This window comes from Bos taurus, chromosome 3 (genome assembly GCF_002263795.3).
Source record: "Bos taurus isolate L1 Dominette 01449 registration number 42190680 breed Hereford chromosome 3, ARS-UCD2.0, whole genome shotgun sequence".
Lineage (NCBI taxonomy): Eukaryota > Metazoa > Chordata > Mammalia > Artiodactyla > Bovidae > Bos > Bos taurus.
The window spans coordinates 102,565,589-102,587,927 of NC_037330.1; the positions used below are offsets into that span (position 1 = coordinate 102,565,589).

The 22,339-nt window shown below is 52.8% G+C and overlaps 2 protein-coding genes across 5 annotated transcripts in view; one reads left to right on the forward strand and one right to left on the reverse strand.

The window, feature by feature from the left end:
* The first annotated feature begins 7,399 nt into the window (after positions 1-7,399).
* Positions 7,400-10,311, forward strand: HYI (hydroxypyruvate isomerase (putative)). 3 transcript variants are annotated; one of them, XM_024990183.2, is made up of 8 exons: positions 7,400-7,714; positions 7,794-7,905; positions 8,924-9,038; positions 9,433-9,511; positions 9,601-9,650; positions 9,752-9,821; positions 9,909-10,043; positions 10,154-10,311. In XM_024990183.2, exons 1-8 carry the CDS (start codon positions 7,516-7,518, stop codon positions 10,225-10,227), a joined length of 834 nt encoding a protein of 277 aa, XP_024845951.1. In that variant the 5' UTR covers positions 7,400-7,515; the 3' UTR covers positions 10,228-10,311. The 3 variants fall into 3 exon arrangements, with proteins under 3 accessions (XP_024845951.1, XP_024845952.1, XP_024845950.1); XM_024990184.2 differs by having other exon boundaries at positions 9,999-10,043; XM_024990182.2 differs by having other exon boundaries at positions 9,752-10,043.
* Positions 10,304-22,339, reverse strand: part of SZT2 (SZT2 subunit of KICSTOR complex) — a 53,393-nt gene continuing 41,357 nt past the window's right edge. For both annotated transcript variants that reach the window (XM_002686517.7, XM_010803760.4), the window contains 21 exons: positions 21,868-22,001; positions 21,313-21,479; positions 21,102-21,199; positions 20,880-21,012; positions 20,650-20,780; positions 20,413-20,513; positions 20,163-20,339; positions 19,707-19,974; positions 19,524-19,603; positions 19,316-19,441; positions 19,012-19,211; positions 17,609-17,699; positions 17,304-17,384; positions 17,147-17,221; positions 14,430-14,643; positions 13,915-14,068; positions 13,652-13,774; positions 13,152-13,557; positions 12,922-13,038; positions 11,294-11,362; positions 10,304-11,134 (listed from right to left, as the gene is read on the reverse strand). In XM_002686517.7, the coding sequence (XP_002686563.3) occupies positions 10,991-11,134; positions 11,294-11,362; positions 12,922-13,038; positions 13,152-13,557; positions 13,652-13,774; positions 13,915-14,068; positions 14,430-14,643; positions 17,147-17,221; positions 17,304-17,384; positions 17,609-17,699; positions 19,012-19,211; positions 19,316-19,441; positions 19,524-19,603; positions 19,707-19,974; positions 20,163-20,339; positions 20,413-20,513; positions 20,650-20,780; positions 20,880-21,012; positions 21,102-21,199; positions 21,313-21,479; positions 21,868-22,001 (3,089 nt within the window). In that variant the 3' untranslated portion in view covers positions 10,304-10,990. The remainder of the gene's footprint in view (positions 11,135-11,293; positions 11,363-12,921; positions 13,039-13,151; positions 13,558-13,651; positions 13,775-13,914; positions 14,069-14,429; positions 14,644-17,146; positions 17,222-17,303; positions 17,385-17,608; positions 17,700-19,011; positions 19,212-19,315; positions 19,442-19,523; positions 19,604-19,706; positions 19,975-20,162; positions 20,340-20,412; positions 20,514-20,649; positions 20,781-20,879; positions 21,013-21,101; positions 21,200-21,312; positions 21,480-21,867; positions 22,002-22,339) is intronic.

Below are 22,339 nucleotides of genomic sequence, written 5' to 3' on the forward strand. Positions count from 1 at the left end.
TTTTTGTCCATCAATAGGGGAAGGATAAAAACTTTGTATTCTGGAATAAAATGCAGTTATTCACACTCGCACCCTTTGAGTCATACGCACACTGGTTATATTTAACAAAGTTTAAAGATTGCATGTGGATGGGTGTGTAATGAGCTAACACTCCATTAACAATACTGCCGAGAACAACATGCATATGTAGGGGAGGGGCACAGAAGCGTTTCTGGACACGATCCAGCCACTCAGTAATAGCATTTAGAAACTAAAGATAAAGGCCCAGTTATAGGAGCCTCCTTTTAAAGATAAGGGTGTATAACATGGAACAGCAAATATTATTATATTCTTCCCAGAATATAAGGATTGTTCATGCAAGTACAAATTTTGTAGAGTGATTCAATGCTGTTTCACATAATGATATTATTATTCAATGTACTGTGTGAGTGAGATGACTCTGTTTAAATGTGCTGAAATTTTAGTTGTACAGTCCTAATGTAGATGTACCATGGGTACTCCTCTAGGACATACTTGGATACAACAGAAACCTATGAAAGAAAAACTTTACCAAAGATTTAGTTTCCTTTTTGACACAGTTACAAGCGATCATGAATCCATGTGATACGGACTATTACTGGTAAAATTGAGTAAAGTAGAAAGTTAAATTCCGAAGCCTTGGAAATGCAAACTCAATGGCTCAGACAAATAATAATAATAGAGTGACACTAGATTCTTAAATGCAGGCAGCTGTAACTGAACACATGGCTGGATGTGAAAATACCTAACATGATATATGGAGCCTGATTTGAACATGCCATATAAAAATGATAAAAAAGACTGGGAGCTCAAATAAGAAAGTTAAAATAGAAAGGAAGATGCTCTTGTATTAAAGCAAGGTAAGAAAGAGCTTAATGAAGATTGGGTGAAATAAAAATCATGAGCATAAATTCATTACTTTGAAAGATAAAGATTCTCTCATAGACACTGAGATCCCTAAGTTGCTGTGAGTCATTTAGCTTACTGCTACCAGCTATATGAAATTATATAAATTCATAAAATTATGCAAATACATAGCCCAAGTGCCCATGGTCCAAGTCTTCAAATTTTTTTTTACCAAAAGAACCAAGTGTTTTTTGAAATGTGCACAATTCTTGGTTTGGTGATGGGAAAAGCAAGTTAGTTCTGAGACATCTCTTTCTGGGGAAGAGGTAAGATGAAGCAAGAAGACTATCCTGATTGATTCCCTTACAGAAGTGAACACAATGCCTCTCTCAGTTTTTCTTGCCACGTTTCTCTGTTGTTGCTTAGTTGCTAAGTTGTGAGCCCTCTTTTGTGACCCTATGAGCTGGAGCCCACCAGGCTCCTCGTTCATGGGATTTCCCAAGCAAGAATACTGGAGTGGGTTGCCATTTACTTTTCCAGGGGATCTTCCTGACTTAGTGATTGAACATGTATCTCCAGCATGGTAGGTGGAGTCTTCACCACTGAGCCACCTGGGAAGCGCTCTGTACATCAACTTTATTCTCTCTGGCCAAGTGTCATCCTGCTTATTTTATTTATATGCAGAGTACATCATGTGAAATGCCGGACTGGATAAATCACAAGCTGGAATCAAGATTGCTGGGAGAGATACCAACAACCTCAGATATGCAGATGATACCACTCTAATGGTAGAGAGTGAAGAGGAACTGAAGAGCCTCTTGCTGAGGATGAAAAAGGAGAGTGAAAAAGCTGGCTTAAAACTCAACATCCAAAAAACTAAGATTATGGCATCCAGTCCCATCACTTCATGGCAACTAGAAGGGGAAAAAGTGAAATCAGTGACAGATTTTCTTTTCTTGGGCTCCAAAATCACTGCAGACTGTGACTGCAGCTATGAAATTAAAAGATGCTTGTTCCCTGGAAGGAAAGCTATGACAAACCTAGACAGTGTGTTAAAAACCAGTGACATCACTTTGCCGACCAAGGTGCATCTAGTCAAAGCTATGGTTTTTCCAGTAGTCATGTATGGGTGTAAGAGTTGGGCCATAAAGAAGACTGAATGCCAACGAATTGAGGCTTTTGAACTGTGCTGTTGGAGAAGACTGTTGAGAGTTCCTTGGACTGCAAGTAGATCAAACCAGTCACTCCTAAAGGAAATCAACCCTGAATGTTCAAAGGACTGATGCTGAAGCTAAAGCCCCAATACTTTAGCCACCTGATGTGAAGAGTGGACTCATTCTAAAAGACCCTGATCTGGGAAAGATTGCAGGCAGGAGGAGAAGGGGACAACAGAGGATGAGATGGTTGGATGGCATCACTGACTCAATGGCCATGAGTTTGAGCAAACTCTGGGAGATGGTAAAGGGACAGGGAAGCCTGGTATGCTGCAGTCCGTGGGGTCGCAAAGGGTCAGACAGGACCTAGCAACTGAACGAAGTGTCCTGATGAGGTATGGTTCAACTAAGGAGAAAAGAGGGAACAGACATTGGGTAGGCAACCAACAATGTCTATAACAGGTACTCTGGTTGGTCTAGCTTGGGTCAGGCGTCCACTCACTGACCAGTCACTGTGGCTGGGTCGAGAGAGAAACTTGTAAGAAGACGGTAGAACCTATTCACACTTAAGATGAAGAAGTGGTGAAAGTGATATAATTCTCCCAAACAAGAGAAGAAAGAGAACCTCTATTAGATATTGATTGCTGCTAACAAATTACCCCAAACTCAGGGACTTAAACGACAAATGTTTACTACCAAAGAGGTTCTGTAGCCAGGAATCTGGGTGTGGCTTAGTTGGATCTCTCTGACTCAAATCTGGTCTGTCATGAGGCAGTCAAGGTGTTGGTCAGAATACAGTTATCTTAAGGCTCAGTGGGAGTGGACATGCTTCCAACCTCATTCACAGGTTGCCAGCCAGAGGCATTGGCTCCTAGTTGCTAAGTTGTGGCCAGTTCTTAGTCACTTGGAAAGACTCTTAGACATAGGTCTTTCCATAGGACAGCTCACAATACGGCATCTGGTTTTCTTCAGAGCAAGTGAGTGAAAGAGGATACCCAAGACATAAGCTAAAGCCTTTTTGTAACCTAATCTCCGAGGTGACATTGTACTATTTTTGCTGTATTCTATTTGTTTGAAGTGAATTGCAAGGACCAGCCCATATTCAAGGGGAGGGGACATGACGACCAGGAGGTGGAGATCACCAGGGATCACTTTACAGGCTGCCTCCCACAGGTTCTGAGCAGGTAGTACAGAAAAGGACCACTTGCCTGAGCAGAGACATGCTGAATCTAAAAAGTAGCAATTATAGTCTAACACAAACAAGCTGAGTCTGTAGAAAAACCCTGAGATTCTCATGATAGTGAAATGAAGATATGAATATAAAATGTGCCAACAAGTGGTAATAAAGCATATCAAAAGTTTTAAAATGCTATCATTTTAAATATAAAACAGATACAAAATATTTATAAAATATATGTAAGATACAGAGAATGTGATAAAGAAAGGTATGTGATCACAACACACCAGAAAAAGGGGACGACCCTTAATCTTGAAGTTTCCAACACCACCCCCTTCTCTCCCCCTCCAGAAGTCGCCATCATCTTGGATTTTGTGGTCATGATCACTTGCTTTTCTTTATAGTTTTACCACAGATGTTTGTATCCCTACACAAGGTGTTGCTTGGTTTTCCCTGCTTTCAACTTCATGTTAGTGGAATCACACTGTATATATTTCTCTGTGATTTGCTTCTTTCACTCACAATTACGTTTCTGAGATTTATCCATTTGATGTGTTCATACTGATGTTTTCAGTTTGATCCAAAGTCACTAAGTCTTCATGCATTACTCTAATCCAAGAGCAACTCAATTTTATCATTTAAGTCACCTGTTTTCCCTTCACTTTTATAAACAACACTGCAGGGCCATACTACATCTCATCTATATATGTATCAATGGACATTTGAGTTAGTTCCTTATTTTTGCTGTGTAAATAGTGCTGTTATGAACATTACTGAATTATTCTGGGTACTCTTCTCCACAAAGTTCTCCAGGGGATAAACCTGGGCATGGAACTGCTGGATCAAAGGTATATGAATGTTCAGTTTTAAGAGAGAATGCCAAATTAATTTCCAAAGTGGTTGTAGTAATTCATACTCCTATCAGCAGTGATTAAATGTTCCAGTTGTTTCAAATCCCTTCCAATACTTGCTATTGTCTACCTTTTAAGGTGTTTTGTTTTTTTTTTTGCCAATCTGGAAAGTATAAACTGAAATTTCATTAAGGCTTTGGTTTGCATTTCACATATGAGCTGTAATATTTTTTATGACCTTGGCAAGTGCAATCAGTGATCAAATGAGACTCTGAACTCTACGTGCAAGTTTCAGCCATTATCCACATACTTATTTACAAGCTCTTGTTCTCTTAACTGATCATCATACCTGTACACATTCTGTGATTAAAGTTAAATGCAGGGCCTCCCTGGTGGGCCCGTGGTTAAAAGTCTACCTTGCAACGCAGGGAAAACCGATTCAATCACTGCTCTGGGAAGATCCCACATGCCATAGCTTGCTAAGCCGGGGAGCTGCTGCTACTGAGCTCACGCTCCGCTTGCTACGGAAGCCCAAGTGCCCTAGAGCTGGTGTTGGGCAGCAAAAAGCCACTGAAATGAGAAGTCCATGTGTAGCTATGAAGACTCAGTGCAGCCAAAAATAACTAAATACATTCAAAAGAAAAGTTAAATGCAAAGAATCAAGATTTGTAATAATTACTTAGTGTAATGCTTATTTTGCAAAGTGGGATAAGGTAATGGCAAATGATGACTAAAGAAAATAATTTTCCTGGACATTATTCTCCTCTTGTATATGCTTTGATACATTATGTGAAGGTGGATATAAGGAGAAAAGCGAGCCATGAACATCTAGTTTATACATTATCTCTGCTGCCCTAAAAAGGGTACACAAGCAAAAAACAAGTAGACCATTGGAGCCTGGACAAATCTTTTTCCTGGTGAAGACCCAAGAAGATGGTGGTGTTTTTAAAGTCTAATATAGAATTTGCATACTCAGAGATTTATAGTGAAGCAATACTTTGGCCACATCATGCGAAGAGTTGACTCATTGGAAAAGACACTGATGCTGGGAGGGATTGGGGGCAGGAGGAGAAGGGGACAACAGAGGATGAGATGGCTGGATGGCATCACCAACTTGATGGACATGAGTTTGGGTGAACTCCAGGAGTTGGTATGGACAGGGAGGCCTGGCGTGCTGCGATTCATGGGGTCGCAAAGAGTCGGACACGACTGAGTGACTGAACTGAACTGTTGATAAGGAATTACTTACCTTAGATGTTACTCCACATTGTCAACAGTGGATCATAAACATGCTGAACTTGAGATTGATTAAAATGTTAAACTTAGTGAGGCCATATCCTGATTGGACAGTGCCCAAGAAACATGAAAGGCTTCCCTGATAGCTCAGCTGGTAAAGAATCCGCCTGCAGACCTGGGTTTGATCCCTGAGTTGGGAAGAGCCCCTGGAGAAGGTTCCCACTCCAGTATTCTGGCCTGGAGAATTCCACGGACTGTATAGTGAATGGGGTCGCAAGGAGTCGAACACGACTGAGTGACTTTCATTTTCACTTTCTTCCAAGAAACATGTTCCTGGAGGAGTCAGAGTTCCAAGCATAATGCAGAGGGGCAAGAAATAAAGTGATTTGATTTCAGGTGAGCTGACATCCGTCTGTTCGTGGAGGCAGTGCTGAAGAAATAGTACCTGACAGGAACTTGGATTAATTTTAACTCTCAGCCTGGACCCGGGGTGGCTGGGTGAGCCTGACTTGAGTTGCAAGTGAGCAGTGACAGAAGACAGTGGACACTGGGTTCTCCTGATGTTGCACTTCAAGCTGCCTTTTGTCAAAGTTAGCACAGGAAGCAGATCAGGATGACTTCTGTGCATGTGTCATCTGAGCGTAAAATCACATTTTTGAGAAGCCATTCCCAGGTGGTGCTAGTGGTAAAAATCCGGCCTGCCAATGTAGATAGATTTGGGACGGGTTCGATCCCTGGGTCGGGAAGATTCCCTGCAGGAGGGAACGGTAACCCACTCCAGGTTTCTCCCCTGGATAATCCCATGGACATGGACAGAGGAGCCTGGCAGGCTGCAGTCCATAGGGTCGCACAGAGTTGGACACGACAGAAGCAACTTAGCGCCTGCAGCACATTAGCACAGTCATAAAAAACTTAAGCATGGCCCTACTTTTTCACCATGTAATCCCAACCTGGAATCTGCCTATTCAATTGGGTTAGTGGGGCTGAAATAAATTTATTCGGATGATCTGAACAAACACCAGGAGACTACAGACACAGAAACCAGGGAAAGTCTAAATATCCTGGCCTGGGGAAGCGTAGACCTGGGAGCTGCCGTGGGTTTGGTCAGTCCTGGGAACTCTAAAGCAGCGGTATCTCAATGTGCTACGCCTACTCGTAGTGTTCGGTTATTCTCCTTCTCTGTTCTAATTTTCGTCACCACCTGACTCCAGTTTATTTAGTTTCTACAGCCAAAACCATCTGCCAAACCCACCGCTTACTTGGCTCTCAGGATTTCCTTGTTTGAACTCTCCAAGAGGGAATCTAATTGGCCAGATTAGCTTTACAAACTGGACAAGGGTCTCGGGGCCGATCGGCTGCGCTTGGATCAGATGTCTTTCCGTGGCCCAATCAGCTGGGGCTGAGAGGGGACAGCCCGCCCACAGCCGCTCGGTGCGGAGTCCAGGGGGTAGGGGCAGTTTTCCTTACAAGGGACTTTGAACTTTGTACCTACAAGAGGAACCTGAGAAAACGATTCAGAGATGGAACCAAAAGGTGCATTAAAGAGCTTTCATAGCACATGCGCGCACGCGCGCGCACACACACACACACACACACACACACACACACTTTGAAACCCCTGTAACATGATCAGTTCTAGGCTGTTCAGGTGTGGAACGAGCAGCTAATTCAAGGTTTTCTCGGGGAAAACGAAATAATATGCTATAAGACCTCATATACACTGTGATCAGGGTTTTCTAAGACAAGACTGCACATGTTGAGTTTTTGCCCTGTACAGGAAAGTTAACGGCTGCGTGGTGCGGCACACGGCTTTCAAAAGTTCTTTAATGAACAAGATACTCCGGTTATGATGAAGGTAAACACCAAGCATTTGCTAGCATCCACGTTCCTTCACCCTAACTGGGCCCGCGCCCCCTCCCCATGCCTTCCTCTCGCGTCCGGAAAAGTGCACTTTCCTGGCAGGTCCTCGGCCCTTACCACCCACGGGTCTCCCAGCCGGAGAGGGCCGGCACCCAACTCGCGGCGCCAGCGCGCCCCCGCGCGGCCGGGCCGGGTTCCTCCACCACTTCCGGGTCCTCCACGCCCCGCCCCGCCGCTGCCGGCAAGTGCGGCCCTCCAGTCTTTAACCCGGCCCTGCATGCAGCCTGGGCCGTGAAGTCCCCCGCTCAACCCTGCCCGCCATTGCAGCCTTCTAGCTGCGGAGACTCCGCCCCGCGCGCGCTCTCGAGAAGCCATGGCTCCGCTCCGCTTCTCGGCCAACCTGTCGTGGCTGTTCCCGGAGCTGTCGGGCTTTCCCGCGCGGCTCCGGGCCGCGGGTAGTTCAGGCTTCGAAGCGGCCGAGATCGGCTGGCCGTATGCGGAGCCGCCGGAGGCGCTGGCGCGCGCGGCGCAGGAAGCCGGGCTACGAGTCGTGCTGATCAACACGCCCCCGGGTGCGCCGGGAGGGCCCGGGCCGGGACAGGGTGGGGCAGGGGGGAAGGAGCAGGGAGCTGAAGCCCATTCTTTCCGCAGGAGACAGAGAGAAGGGGGAGAATGGGCTCGGGGCTGTTCCCGGGAGGCAGGCGGCCTTCCGAGAAGGGCTGGAGCAGGCGGTGCTGTACGCTAAGGCTCTGGGCTGTTCCAGGTGACCTCCCCTCTCCATTCCCCCGCCTCCATAATCCGCGAGAGAAGAGGCTCAGGGGTACTCCCGTCTCTGCCTCTTCAGGCCTGGGCCCTTGTAAATTGCCTTTTGCATTTCATCTGTGTGTACGTCACTCTCAGTTTGCAACTCTTTCTTGCTCACCTCATGCTGGGAACTCAGTATGACCTAGGACATAACACAGTCAACAAAGCAGTGATCCATTAAGAGGACTGGTCAGTTCAAGGAGACCTTGGGAGCAGAGCAGGTACTAACTCGGTCTGGGGTCAGAGAAAGCTTCTTAACAGGTAGTGATGTTGAACTGGGTCTCCGTGGTGGGTGCTTTCTTGACCAAAGGAGCATTCCAGGCAGGGATGCAGTAGCCACACGCCCCTGGGGGCTTGGTGTATTCTGCAGAGATTATGAGGCTGGAGGTGAAGCCTATCTGCTTTGGAGGTGACTGAGAAAGATGAGGTGGTGAAGGGAGAAGGTGCGGGACTCAGAGTGGGGCTGATAAGGTGAATGTCAAATCCTGCACAGGGCAACCAGGCTGAGAAGGAACTGGCAACAAGCAGTTATGGGGCAGAGGGAGGAGTGTGTGTGCAGAAAACAGATGGGGAGCAACTAAGAAACAGATGCAAGGAGGAGAGACAAGCAGCATGGAATAACTGAGCGTAAGGGTCAAAGTAATTTTTTAAAGGTGAGGCTTGAGGAGAAGGGCCATGGAAAAGGAGAATCTGGATGTACAGGACCGGCTGCATGAAGGCCTGTGGTCTCTGAAGCAGGAGGATGGTGGGCCTTCAGAAGGAATCTGGGAAAGGTCTTGGTCTTAGGTTGACACAAGTATCTGAGGGCACCGGGAGGCCTGAGCACCACAGCCAGGTCCCAGCTGGAGACCTGGGGAGACGGGAGGCTGGTGCAGTTGGAGGGCAGCTGGAAGAGAAGTCCCCAGGGAGCGTGGGCGTGAAGGCTTCTTCCAGGAGGATGGACTCCACAGCCCCCTCCAGTCCCATTTTCCCCACAGGATTCACCTGATGGCTGGCCGAGTGCCCAAGGGGGCTGACAGAGCCGCAGTCAGGAGTGAAATGGAGATAGTTTTCCTGGAGAACCTCAGGCATGCAGCTGAGGTTTTGGCTCAGGTGAGACAGTGAAAGGGACTTCTCAGATGGCACAGTGGTAAAGAATCTGCCTACCAATGCAGGAGATGTGGGTTTGATCCCTGGGTCAGGAACGTCCTCTGGAGGAGGAAATGGCAACCCACTCCAGTATTCTTGCCTGGGAAATCCCATGGACAGAGGAGCCTGGGGTCACAGAGTTGGACATGGCTGAGCACGCACACGAGACAGTGAAAACACACAGACACACATACTCCATGCATGTATGTATGTGGAGGGGAAACACAGTAGGGAGAGCAGTGAGGTGCAAGGCTGGGCCCTGGCCCAGGCCAGAAGGGCTGGAGATCGGCTTGAGCAGTGACTAACTGAGGGGGTCGACTTGGGGAGAGCTCTACTCATGGATCTGGCCTGGTGCTAGGAGAACCTCGTGGGACTGCTGGAGCCCATCAACACCCGCATCACGGACCCCCGGTACTTCCTGGACACGCCCCAGCAGGGTAGGCCCCCGGCCCCCTGCCGCCTCCTGTCCATTGATTCTCCAGCCCTCCTTGAGTCTCATGACCCCCCTCCCTGGTTTCTCTCCCAGCGGCTGCCATCTTACAGAAGGTGGGAAGACCCAACCTCCAGCTACAGATGGTAAGTGGGGGAGAGGGCGTGCTTCTCAGAGGGCCGTGTTCTCCAAAGCTGGGGACAGTGGTGTGGGCTGCAGGGTCTGACTGTGGGAATCTCTGCCCCAGGACTTATTCCACTGGCAGATCATGGACGGGAACCTGACAGGGAACGTGCGAGAGTTCCTGCCCATTGTTGGTGAGGGCCCCTTTCTTGGCTTCTTCCTGGTCTGCGATGAGGCTTCCTCTGTCCTTCCACTCCCTCTACCCCAACATCTACCCCCAGGGCATGTGCAGGTGGCACAGGTCCCGGGTCGGGGGGAACCCGATAGCCCCGGAGAGCTCAACTTCTCCTATCTGTTCCAACTGCTGGAAGATGAAGGCTACACAGGCTTCGTGGGCTGCGAGTACCAGCCTCGAGGTGAGGGTGGGCTGAGCCTGGCCCCAGGGAAGGCCTCTGGAGGGACAGTGTCGGACCGGGGCTGTCGTCCTCCTCATGGGCTGAGATGCTGCGCGCCCTGCTCCCCTCAGGAGACACAGCAGAGGGCCTGAGTTGGCTGCGTTCATACTGGGAGATGAGGGGCCGCCCACAGGCTGGCCAGTGAGGTCCTGTGCTCCAGCCACACGCCTCTGGGACGGTGAGCAGCACGACTGAGTCTCCTCTAATTAAAGACAACCTGCTGAACGTTTCCACGTGTGTGTTATTGGAGGGGAGGGGAGGACACACAGTGTCTAACTCTTCAGTTTCTTTGGGTCGCTTCCTCCTGCAGAGAAGGGCCATACAGCTCCTGTTCAAGTCCTCCAGTCTGGGCCGGTGTGGCTGTGTCCGTGCTCCCTGTGTACAGATGAGAAACCAAGGGTGCGACGGCCAAGGGACTTGCCCACGGTCACAGCTGCTTCAGAGGCAGAGCTGGGATTCGAACGGAGGTGTCTTATCTCAATGGCAATGGTTTGGCAATGATGTCCCAGTGGGAACTGATGATCAGAGGACTCGAGATGGGGGTGGGGGAGGTGGGTGTTGGACAGGATTCAGGCAGAGCAGCTCTAAGGGGTCTACCTGCCACCTGATATGAAGAATTCCCAGACTCAGCCAGGTGAGCAGAAAGGAGTCTCCTTCTGGAAGGGCCCGGGGACCTGAGAGGACATGGGCATCTCAGGAGGTGAGTGGACCCTCTGGAGCCCTGTGCTGGTCAGTGGCAGCAAGTGTTTAGGGAGCATAGCTCCTGCTACAGGCCCCCAAGACACATTCACACGACCTCTGGCGTCCCTCAGTGTCCAGTCTTGCCCAGGGACCTGGAAGGGCTGGCCAAGATTTCAAGAGGGCAACCTTCTAGACCCATGATTCGAGGACATTCAGTGGCCCGTCCCTCAGAGGAGGCGGGTCCAGAGGGTGAAGCAGGCTGTGTTGATGACGGACTCCAGGTGGTGGTAGGTGGAGACCAGCTGGGCGGGGGGGCTCTCGCTGTCCTGGGGCTGCACAGGGAAGGGCTCTCGGAAAACCACTGTCAGAGACTAAGAACAGGGAGTGGGTGCAGTGGTGAGAGGCGGGCAGGCTGGGCCCAGGAAGCTGGGCTCCCCAACCTCAGCAGGCTCTGGGGTGGAGCATTTGGGGTATAGCCTCCCACTAGGGCTGACACAAAGCCCCTCAACAGCCCCCACCCCTGTTCTCACCGTCTTTCCCAAGTGGGAGTCCAGAAACACTAGCACAAAACAGTCCGTGAACTTCTGATTCAGCACGACCTAAAGACACAGACACAACGAGACGGACAGTGCGGCAGACAGACCTCCACGAGCGCGTCCTGGAGGTGGGGCCAGCATGAGGAAGGCCGGCTTTCATCACCACCTGACCCCCCTTGCGCTGCAGCCTTGCTTCTCATCCGTATTGGCTCCCAGTCAGCCTGTGCAGGACGTCAGGATGAGGGGAGTGGTCCTTGACTGGAAGGCCCTACACAAGCTGGCATCAACACCTGAAGCCCATCAACAAAGGGAGGCTCTCTCCCCTCGACGAGAATCCTCCTTGCCTCCTGGGTTTTGTGTCTCTGGCCTCCCGGATGTCTGTCCCTGTAGCTCAGCTTTGTAATCTCTCCCCAAGCAGTTTCTTCTATGCCCGGGGCTTCAGTGACCTCCTGTTCATATAAGTGCTGCCTACACCCCTCTCCTGAGCTCCAATCCCCGATGTCCACAGACCTTCCAGACTGTGGTCCTGCAAGGTCCTCTTGGGCCTCAGACTCAACTCATCGCCCTTCCCCCAAACCCGTTCCTGCTCCAGCATTCTTGCCATCCACAGAAGCACCCCCATCTGCTCACACTCGCCCGCACTCCCGCAGCCTTACCCTAACTAACCTCAGCTTCTGGGTGATGCTTTGTCACACCTTGAAACTAAGTCTTCCCCACAAGCACCATGTGGCAGGACCCCTCACCATGGGCCAAGTACTATTTTTTCAGAAATCTTTTGAACCTTACCCCTCCTAAACTGCTGCTCTCAACTGGGCCATCCTTGAGTCTTGCAGTCCCCAGTGCCCACTGCCGTAACTCTCTTCTCTCCACTGCCCTTCCCAGCAACCTGTCAATCTCTAATGTGCACATCAATCACTTTGGCTGCTGCTGCTAAGTCGCTTCAGTCGTGTCCAACTCTGTGCGACCCCATAGACGGCAGCCCACCAGGCTCCCCTGTCCCTGGGATTCTGCAGGCAAGAACACTGGAGTGGGTTGCCATTTCCTTCTCCAATGCATGAAAGTGAAAGTGAAGTCGCTCAGTCGTGTCCGACTCTTCTCGACCCCATGGACTGCAGCCCACCAGGCTCCTCCATCCATGGGATTTTCCAAGCAAGAGTACTGCAGTGGGGTGCCATTGCCTTCTCTGGAGATGGTGGAAAAACAGCTGCTGGGCCAGCAGGTTGGGGGTGGGGCCTTGGACCTGCACTCAGCCAGCTCCCAAGTGGGGCTGATGCTGCTGGTTCGAGGACCACACTTTGGTCAAGAGTCCTGAAAGCCCAAGAAGTCCTTTCTGGGACTTGAACCTACATGAACTAACCACTTATGAGGTTCCAGAGCTTGGCCCCTGGGATCACTAGCCAAGGTTTGTGCCTTTGAGGGTCCTGAGAGCATAGCTCTAGGTTCTTCTCAGTGAGTCGCAGGCTATGGCTTGGTGCTTGAAGAGTTTTCCTCCTATCTACCTGTGTCATCACTCCCTCTCAGCCTCCCCCCAGAGCCTATGTAGTCAGGCTGGGGCTCCTTGAGGGGGACCCTGTCCTCCCTCTAATGAGGATTTCTTTCAGAGGAAGGCCAAGGAAACTTACCAGGTACTGAGTCCCCAAGTCTGGGCTCTGGAAATGGCGACAGCTCTGGGGAAAGCGGCTCAGGAGAACCTTGATCAGGCTTTGGTACCAGGAGACTGTCATAGACAGGAAGCAGTCCTGGGGGAAAGGTCCACAGGCATGGATCTGCTGTCCCAGAGCCGCCTCTGAGACTCCCGAAACCTTTACCCTGGCTGCTGGTGGCATTCCAAGCACCCACCCCAGCCCCTTACCAGCTGCGGGTCAATGTCCCCAATGGATTTGGCATGGACTGCTTCTAGGAGCTCCTCCAGCTCGGCCAGGGCCAGGCGCCCCCCTAGCCTCAGCCGATCAGGTCCTGGTGGTTCCAGCAAGAAGAGGCGCTTCCAAAGGGTGTCCCGACGGCAGTGCCCTCCAGCCAGCCGGACCAACTGAGCCAGCCGTGCGCGTGCCTCGCCCACCTCTGCAGCCAGTGGGGGGAAGAGGGGAGCTGGTCCGGGGGCCAAATTGGCCCCAGAGGCCTCCCCAGGGCTACTGGCTGAGCTCCCAGGAGCCTCTGGCTCCGGCGTCAGTCTGGGCGGCTTCCGGAGCCGGCGCATGTCCACAGTGAGTCTGGGGAACAGCTCTCGTTGGCTGGTGAGCACCACGAAGAACTGTAGCCTAGGGTGGGGAGGAGGTAGGAGCGTGGTGGTCACAGTAGGGGAGACGGCCATTTCAGGGCAAGAGCCACGTTCAAGGTAGGGGATCTGCTGACCGAAGAACGTGCCGCTCGGCCTCTCCTTGCTCCTCAAAGGGTGCAGCACAGTGACAGACAAGCAGAGACACGTCAAAGTCGTCCTGGTGACGAAGTCCCTCAGAGTCGAGGTAGGAGCCAGAGCTGAGCAGTGGGGGTGGGGGAGACGTCAAACCTGAGGTTCTGATGAAGCCAGGCCCACCCTTTCAGCCTAAGAGAACACGGGTCCCCCTACTGCAAGGATGGCCCTGGCTCCAGCTCCACCTGTCCCCATCCCGCCTTACCTATGCCATGCCGACACCAGGGCATACTCATTGTGTTCCGGGCCTCCTGGCCGGGCCATCCGAAGCGGCTTCATGTGGTAGGAGCTGGCATGGTCGGCTACGTAGTTGTACAGCTGGTGGGCAGCGATGAGCGGGGTGGGCAGCTCCAGGGTCCCTGAGAGGCGAGTTACAGTAGACACTGAGCCCCAGACAGACTCAAGGATCTGTGGGCTGGAGGACAAGAGTCCCTGAGGCTCTGACTGACAAGCAGACTGATTCTTTCTGGGGAGCTCCTGTGGGACATGGGGGTGGGACAAAGCGGCTCAGGGCACACGGGGTACAGGACCTAAGCTTATGAAACAGACTGGGAGTTACTTAAGACAGAAAGGTGAGGACAGGGTCCAGGTGACGCAAGGCGACTGACGACACAGGAGACGGGGGACAAGAGACAAGGTCTGGCCCCCGAAGTGGTCCCTTCGGTCCCGGCTCGCGGCCTGTTCTTTTCCGGGCTCCCTGGCTGGCCCTTGGGCACTGACCTTGGTAAATGTGATTGCGGCCGAAGTGGGGCCCATCTGGGTGGTGGGCCAGGAAGTGTCGCAGGAAGGTGGTCAGCTGGTAGCCGTGCCGTAGCGCCAGGTGGGCGCCCAGCACGTGCTGGTGCACGAGGCGCAGGTGGAAGTCGTAGCTGAACGAGTGCACGTGCATCAGGTCCCGCACCCGGTCGCACTCCTCCGTGAACAGCATGGACAGCTGGGGAGGCGCGGGGGGCCAGGTCAGGGGACGACGGCAGGCGGCCCAGCGCACCCCCACTTCCCTCCTCCTGCCTGGGAAAACGCCGCTCACAATTCACCCTGTCCTGTGGGTCCCTCTGCCAGAAACGCTTCTGTGAGAAGCCCTCCTCATGACATTCAACTGTGTTGTAACTGTTGACATGAAACTGACCATTTTGAGAGATGAACCTCTGAACTCTGTATCCCAGAGTCCACTCAAATCCAGCACAGATTTACTCATGTAATAAATACTTGCTGAGTGCCTACCACCTGCCTACCTGGTACTGTTCTAGGTGTTGGGGATACACACCCTTGCCCTCAAGGAGCTTACAGTCTAGCAGTGGGGACAGGATAATAAACATCACAGTAAATGAATACACAGCAGATTAGTAGATTGTTATGGAAAATCAGGTGGTAAAGCAGGTGTGGTTTTAAACAGGGTGGGCTGGGTAGGCCAGGTGTGTAATTACTATTAGAAAGGTTTTTCTGGGCACTTCCCATTTCTCCAGCTTTATCTTCTCATCAAATTACTTGCTGTCCCCAAGTATATATCACATATTTTCTCTACACTTTTGTACCGGCCATTCTCTTTGCCTGAATGCTGCTCCCACTGACCCCCAAAGCTGGCTAACTCCCACTCATTTGTAAAGCTTCATCTGGGACATCCTGTCAAGGCTAGCCCAGGGTGCTGCTGAGTCACTTCAGTCGTGTCTGACTCTGTGGGACCCCAGAGACGGCAGCCCACCAGGCTCCCCCGTCCCTGGGATTCTCCAGGTAAGAACACTGGAGTGGGTTGCCATTTCCTTCTCCAATGCATGAAAGTGAAAAGTGAAAGTGAAGTCGCTCAGTCGTGTCCGACTCTTCTCGACCCCATGGACTGCAGCCTACCAGGCTCCTCTGTCCATGGGATTTTCCAGGCAAGAGCACTGGAGTGGGTTGCCATTGCCTTCTCCCAGCCCAGGGTAGGCCTTCTCTAGTTGATCTGCGAAGGAATGAATGAATGAACAAACCACTGATGCAGGAAGAAAGGAAGGCAGAGACACGGAGCTGGGCTTCTCTTGGAGGAAATCAGCATTACTGAGAGTGTATTAACAGTTGGATAAGTGAGGCTGGAATGGCAGAATCTACATGAGCATGCCCCTTGGTGGCACTGGGCAAAAAACTAGTAGGAAAGGAAGTCAGTGACTGTAAATGAGGCAATTGCCTAGGAGTCAGAGTAGCTGCAGGACCCTGGGTAAGTCACAACCTCTCTGCTTCCGTTTCCCCATCCACTATGGAAATAAAGGAAAGGCCCTCATAAATTTGAAGCAGTGTGATAAACACTGCAGTCGCCAAGGATGAGCCTCAGATTGCAGCCCCAGTACTGCCACCAACTAGCTGTGTCCCTGGGGCACACCACTTAACCTCTGTGAACCTCAGTTTCCCCATCTGTACAGCAGGAATAAAATTCTCTTTGCTTAGAATGTATACTAAACACTTACTAACTAATAGCAATAATAAAGCATCTTAGAAATCTAAGTAGGAATACAGATTAGATATGCAGGGGCAGAGAGAACCAAGCTGGACAGAGATCAGGGGTCAGGGAAGTCAGGACTTCAGGAAGCTCAAGAGAATAATGAAGTGGGTCCGTCCTGCCAATACTACAGCAAAGTGTGGAAGAGTACCTGCCCGTCCAATCTCCCTGCTGTGCCCTAGGCCAGGTAGGTTCCTGCACCGAAGTCACCAAACTTTCCTGGATCTCACTCTCCTGTGATGACTAGACGAGGCATCCATACCCGAGTCAGAGCCCACCACCTACGAGCTGGATCTGAAGCTGTCCAGATTTGGGAAGAGTCTATGCCGTCTGTCCTGGAGAGTGACAGCCTGTGCCCAGTCAGACCCTGATCTCTTAGAAACTCAACTTGAGGTACAAGGAAGGCAGAGGCCCTTGCACGACAAGCCTGACAACCCAAAGGGGCCAAACTCGCTCAAGGCTGGAGGGCTTCAGGTCCCTGACCACACTCGGTCCTGACTCATTCATTCATTCTGAGCCCTCCTGAGTGCTCAGCCCTCATGGGGTACAGAGGCCCTGCCTTCAGGCAATCAGACAGGGCTAGAAATAAAACCAAGTGTGGGGGTATGCTGTATGGGTGGGGACTCTAGTCCACACTCTAAGTGTTAGTGACTATATGAACAGTGCCAGGCTGCCCCCCCTCTAAGCCAGGACTGGCACTGGCCCACCCATGTGTCATATCACCATTCAGCTCAAATGTCCTCACTGTCCACCCATCTACGGTCAGTGCCAGAATGACTCCAGGGCCAGACTGGCCCCTGTGCTGCACTGCCTTCTGCCCCCAGTGCCATGCCTGAACACAGCTCTGGACTATCACAATGTGACTGGTAGATGGGCCAGTCATGGCACTGGAATGACCCAGCTACCCACAGCAGCAAATCATTGCTGGGGTTACACTTAGGCCCCACAGCCCTCTGTCCCCACCACTTACCTGAGAGTTGACAGCTTGCCCCATGGGGATTCGGGAACATTCCAGGGCAAACTGTTTGACACAGAAATAACAGCCCTGGAGAGAAGACAAAGATGAGGTCAGGAGGGCAAGAGACAGGAGGGCCTGGCTCTCCTCACATGGTGCTCCTCCTGTTTACCTGAAAAGCCAGCTCCATGAGGATGATGCCCCCAGGCAGTGCCCGCTGCAGGTGGTATGTGGTGACTGGAGAGCCCGTGCTCTGCAAAAGGAGAAAGACTGGGGTTAGGGGCAAGTATCGGGGCTCTTGGGGAAGCAGGCCCCTGGGCCAATGACTTTAGTGGTGTCAGGCTGGGATCAATGACCTCAGTCATTATCCAGGGCCCCTGACTTTAGGCCTTGGGCAAATAATTCAGGCTTAGTGATGCTGGTGTCTGAGGCATCGCTGATTTCACTGCTGGGGAAGGCACATGACAATGTGTTTACCTTGGGGCTCCCTTCAGCCTTGGTTTTCGGGCAGGAGAAGGAACCCCGTCCTTCTGTTCCAAGGATAGCCATGGCCCGAAGCCGACTGGTGCTGCAGAAAAGGAAGAGGGACAAGGGGGTGAGGCAGGCTTGTGGGGTGAAGGGTCCCTGCTATCAGACCCAGAACCAGTTCACATGGAGTCACTGTGGAGGCAAGGAGACAGGCTCAGAGGTAACCTGCTTGGGTCCCACGGTAGGTCAGTGGGCAGGCTGAGACTGGAGTCCGGGGCTAGACTGTGGTGCGGGGCTCTCTCCACAGCAGGTGCTGCTCTAAGGGGAGGTGGAGACAGGCCCCTCTCTTCCAGCGAGAGGATGAGTGTGGGGCCGGCGAGGCTGCCATGACTAAGGGGAGACCCCGGTGGGATATGGCAGTACCTGCTTGTTGGAGGCAGCAGGGGAGGGTGGGAGGGGAGTGGGTGATGTCCATCTTGAGACTTCACGGGGAAAGCTCAAGTGGATGCTTGATGCCCTGGTAAGGACAGTTCCTCTGAGAGGGAAAAGGGGTTCTCTTTTGAGCTGGGAAGGTCAGTTTCAGTGATCTAAAGCCTACTGTCCTTCCTTTCTCAACTCAGAGACAAAGGGGAAAAAGAGAAGTACTGTGAATGAGGACAAAATAGAAACAGCCAACGAGACCCACTTATCATACTCAGGACTACAAACTCCTGGAACTGTTGCTGGGGGTGGCGGGGTGGGCAGTGGTCAAAGCCTTTGGCAAGAAGAAATGTCCCACTTAATTCTCAAGGAAATAGGGACCAGGCCTATTGATTGGAGAGACTTGAGAGGGAGGAAGGTCTGATTTAAAATTTTCCTCTAGAAACATATATTTAACCTTAGTGTCTTTGGTTTTAAAAGGGCATTCTGACTTTTGGGAAGAACATAGCTGAATAGGAAGGACGTGAACACCAGAGAAATCCCTGCCGCTGGGACCTGGCTGTGGAGGGCAATAAGCTGAGTTCCTCCTGGGGTCTGTCCCGGAGAAATGAGAGGGGCAACTGAATGAAACATCCTGGAGGCGCAGGCTTGTCCTCCTCCTAAGACCGGGGAGAGAACGGGAGGCCGGGGAGATGGAGAGCTGGCTACAGAAACACTAAGGAGGTGGGAAATGGCTTTCTGGGCCTAGGGGGCATCTTGAGTAAGAAAGCATGACTTACATTTACTACTTTGAAAAGGCATCAAACTGAAAACAGGAGGGAGAAAACAAACTCACATATCTGGATACATGAAATGAACTGTCATAGCATGGGCCTGGTGAGCTGAATGTGCACATGGCCCTAATTACCCAAACAGGACCCAAGGGGAAGGGAGTGTGGGCCCTCACCTGCCATGGAGGAGGAGAGGAGAACAGGGAGACGAGAGGGGCTCACCTGCGGGCAGGCGAGGGGGGCCGCAGCGGCACCAGCACAAAGCCCATGCTCTGCAGATACTGCACGTACTGCTGCAGGAAGGCCAAGCTCAGCTCCTTCAACCAAGGCTCCTCCCGGGCGCCCAGCGGAGGCCCGTCCGAGGAGTCGCAGTTGGCAGGGGATTCTCGACTTCCAGAGGCCGACTCAGGGCGATGGCGCCGCTGTGGGAGTGGAGGTTAAGAGAGACTCTACCCACCGGCAACCACCCTATCAGGGGTGAAGGAAGAGAGGTTCTCCCGGAGAAATCCAGAGTCTGGAGCCTCACCTGTCCCTCCAGGGGCCCCGAGGTCTCTGGGGGCCCATGCAGCCAGGCTGCAGGGTCAAAGAGCAGGGCCGTCGCACAGTAATGCACCAGGCGGGATGACTGTTTCAGGGTCTCCAGCTCCCCAGCCTGGAGAAATAGAGTGAGCGCTGGGTGGGGGGCCAGGGCAAGGGTCACGGGGCGGTCCGGAGGACAAGGGCGGGGCACTCACACTGATGGGCATGCTGGCTGGGGCAGAGCGCTGCTGCCACGTGACAAACAGGTTCTCCATCTTCATCTGGCGCTCCAGCTCTAGGGGTTGAAGGCTTTTACTGGCAGATCCCAGGAGCAGCCACCCCTCTTCCTGCCGGGCTCCACAGCTGGCCCTGCCTGCCGCCCGGCCCAGCACACTCACCTCTGCGCTCTGCCATCTTGATCTCCAGGAACTGTTGTCCATGGTAGGTGACAGGATCGGGCGGTCTGGGCACAGGGCCGAGGGAGGAGGTGGGGCGGGCGGCCGTGATATCCCGCAGGGCCTCATCGAAGGGGAATGTGTCCAGGGGAAGGGGGCCCCCGCCCCGCGAGGACCCACTCAGCCGGCCCTGCTCACGGCTCAGCGGGGGACTTGCACTCCGGATGAGGGTCTCTGCTTCTACGGTCGGCAGCAGGAATGGGTTTGGCTCCTGAGAGAGATGAAGTCTCACAATGGGTCCAGGGCCTCTGCCCTCAGACCTCCTCTCCTACCCCGTGGCTGCCTCTCTGACTCGCCCTCCCTGCGACCTCTGCTCTCAGTCTGTCCCCTCTCCTGTTTCCGGACGGCAGCTTCCTTTAGCTGACCACCCAGGAGAGGAGGGGCCCAGACGGCAGGCACCTTTTCATCCCGCACTGGGAAGTCCAACTGGCCGTAGTGGTGGAAGAGCCCCAGCTTCTGGCTGAGGAGGCAGAAGATGAGGTGGGCGCGTGCGTTCTGCCACTGCACGAGGCGAACCAGAGCACGGCCCAAGGCTGCGCCCAGGTCTGGAGCCCAGTTGTAGGTCAGTAGCTGGAGCTGGAAGTCAGGGCTCAGCGTCAGTGGGATCACAGAGCCCCTCCTACCACCCGGCCCCTGGCCCCACGCCTACCTTTTTGTCCACGACCTCTAGCAGCAGAAACCTCTGCCGGGGAGCATTTCGCCCCATGCTCCCGTCACCTCCCGGCTCAAAGCGCTGCACGGCTTTGGCAGCTATGGGGTCAAGGGACAAAATGAAGGTCTTGGGACTGATCCCTCTCAATCCCTCACTGACCCCCAGAGGGTCAGAGGCTACAGGATCAGTCATTCTGAGACCCCCCCCCACCCCCACTGCAGGCTGTGGCCTCACCCTGCTGGGTGGGTCTCCTCCACTGTGAGAAGTTCCTGCCCAGAAGCAGCAGGTGCCGTTCAGCTGCCGGGCGGGGCGGTGGGCCCAGCTGTCCAAGGGAACACGGACTGAAGAGCTCTGGCTCAGGAGTCCTAGTGGGAGGGAGGGACGGACAGAAAGCAGACCATCCACGGCCCCATTCCCTGGCCATCGCCTCTCCCACCTCAGCTTCCGTGAGATCCCAAACTCACAAATGTTGCTCAAAGATGCGGACACTGGTGTCGCCAGCCATTGAGGTGACCAGAGTGGTGAACTCAGACAGGACAGATGGGAGGAGGAAGCGGGACACCATGTGAGTGGAGCTCCTGGACACCGAGGCGCATCCTGGATCCCGGGCACAGAGGTTGTGGTGGGGCTGGGGGCTGGGGGCTGGGGACTGGGCCACAGGCTCGGGGGTGGGAGAAGGGTCTCACCAATCTGAACCATGAACTCCATCCAGTGCTGAGCAACACGAGCAAACACAGGCTGCAGGGTGCCCGCCTCGCCCTCTTCCAGCTGTGTGGTCCTCCGTCTGAAGACACAGCAGGAATAAGAGCCTCACACCCACACACAAGACCTGTATGGTCACACGCACTCAACAACCCCTGTGACCTCACAGCACATTTTCCATGACAACACACATACCTTTGTCTCTGGGCCCCAGACTCTGGGCCCGCTGCCCGCTCAGTCCCACCCGGAGTCCGAACGCTTTCCGTTTTGTGACGCCTCCGGCCCCGAGTGTCTTCTGGCCGATCCAGGACAATGTCGTCAGTTGTTTTGGGGGAACCCAAGTCCCCACATTCTGTTTTACTCTGGGGGCAATGCAGTGAATGAGGAGGGGCTACTGGGAAGGGGAATGTGGTGGAGGATGGAGGCACCCAAGAATAGTTACAAGAACCCAGAAGAGCTGGAGGCTAACCGAGCAGCCTTGAGCAGGCTACTCAACTTTCCAGATCCTCAGTGGCCTCGCTAGTAACAGGCCTGCTGAAATCTTGCAGGCTGTGAGGATCTGACAAGGAAAGTGGAAATGAAAACACTTAAGCTGAGGCTATCTGTGTATAAGTGGGAACGTGCCATGTTCTGTATACTCCTGTCTAAGGGACAGAGCTCTGAGGCAGGGCCTCCAGGGAGTAGAGAGGGGAGACAGGAGGCGGGCAAGAAGGCAGAGGTCAACCTCACCACCTCCCTTTATTCCATTACCAGCATATCCCAGAAGCTACGCCGGCCAGCTTTGCTGGGGGGAGTCACAGGTTCGCCAGGGCCAGGGCTGGGGGGAAAGGTGCTGGCTCGGCCTGCAGGGCTCTTGGTGTCCAGCGACCCACTCCTGAGACTCCCTGTGAGCAGCAGGCATTACAGACTCTTGTCACTGACCGTCAACCCTCTTTCAGACAACCCAGCCAGCCCCAAGACTGGTAAGAGACAGACATGCCATTTACTTACTCTACCTGTTCCTGCAACCCAGCCAGCCCCAAGACTGGTAAGAGACAGACATGTATTTACATACTATACCTGTTTCTGAATGGCAGAGTGTGTGTGTGTGTGTGTGTGTGTGTGTGTGTATGGAGTTCCTGGTTGTGTGTGTGTGTGTGTGTGTGTGTGTAGGGAGTTCCTGATTGTGTGTGTGTGTGTAGGGAGTTCTTGGTCGTGAGTGTGTGTAGGGAGTTCTTGGTCG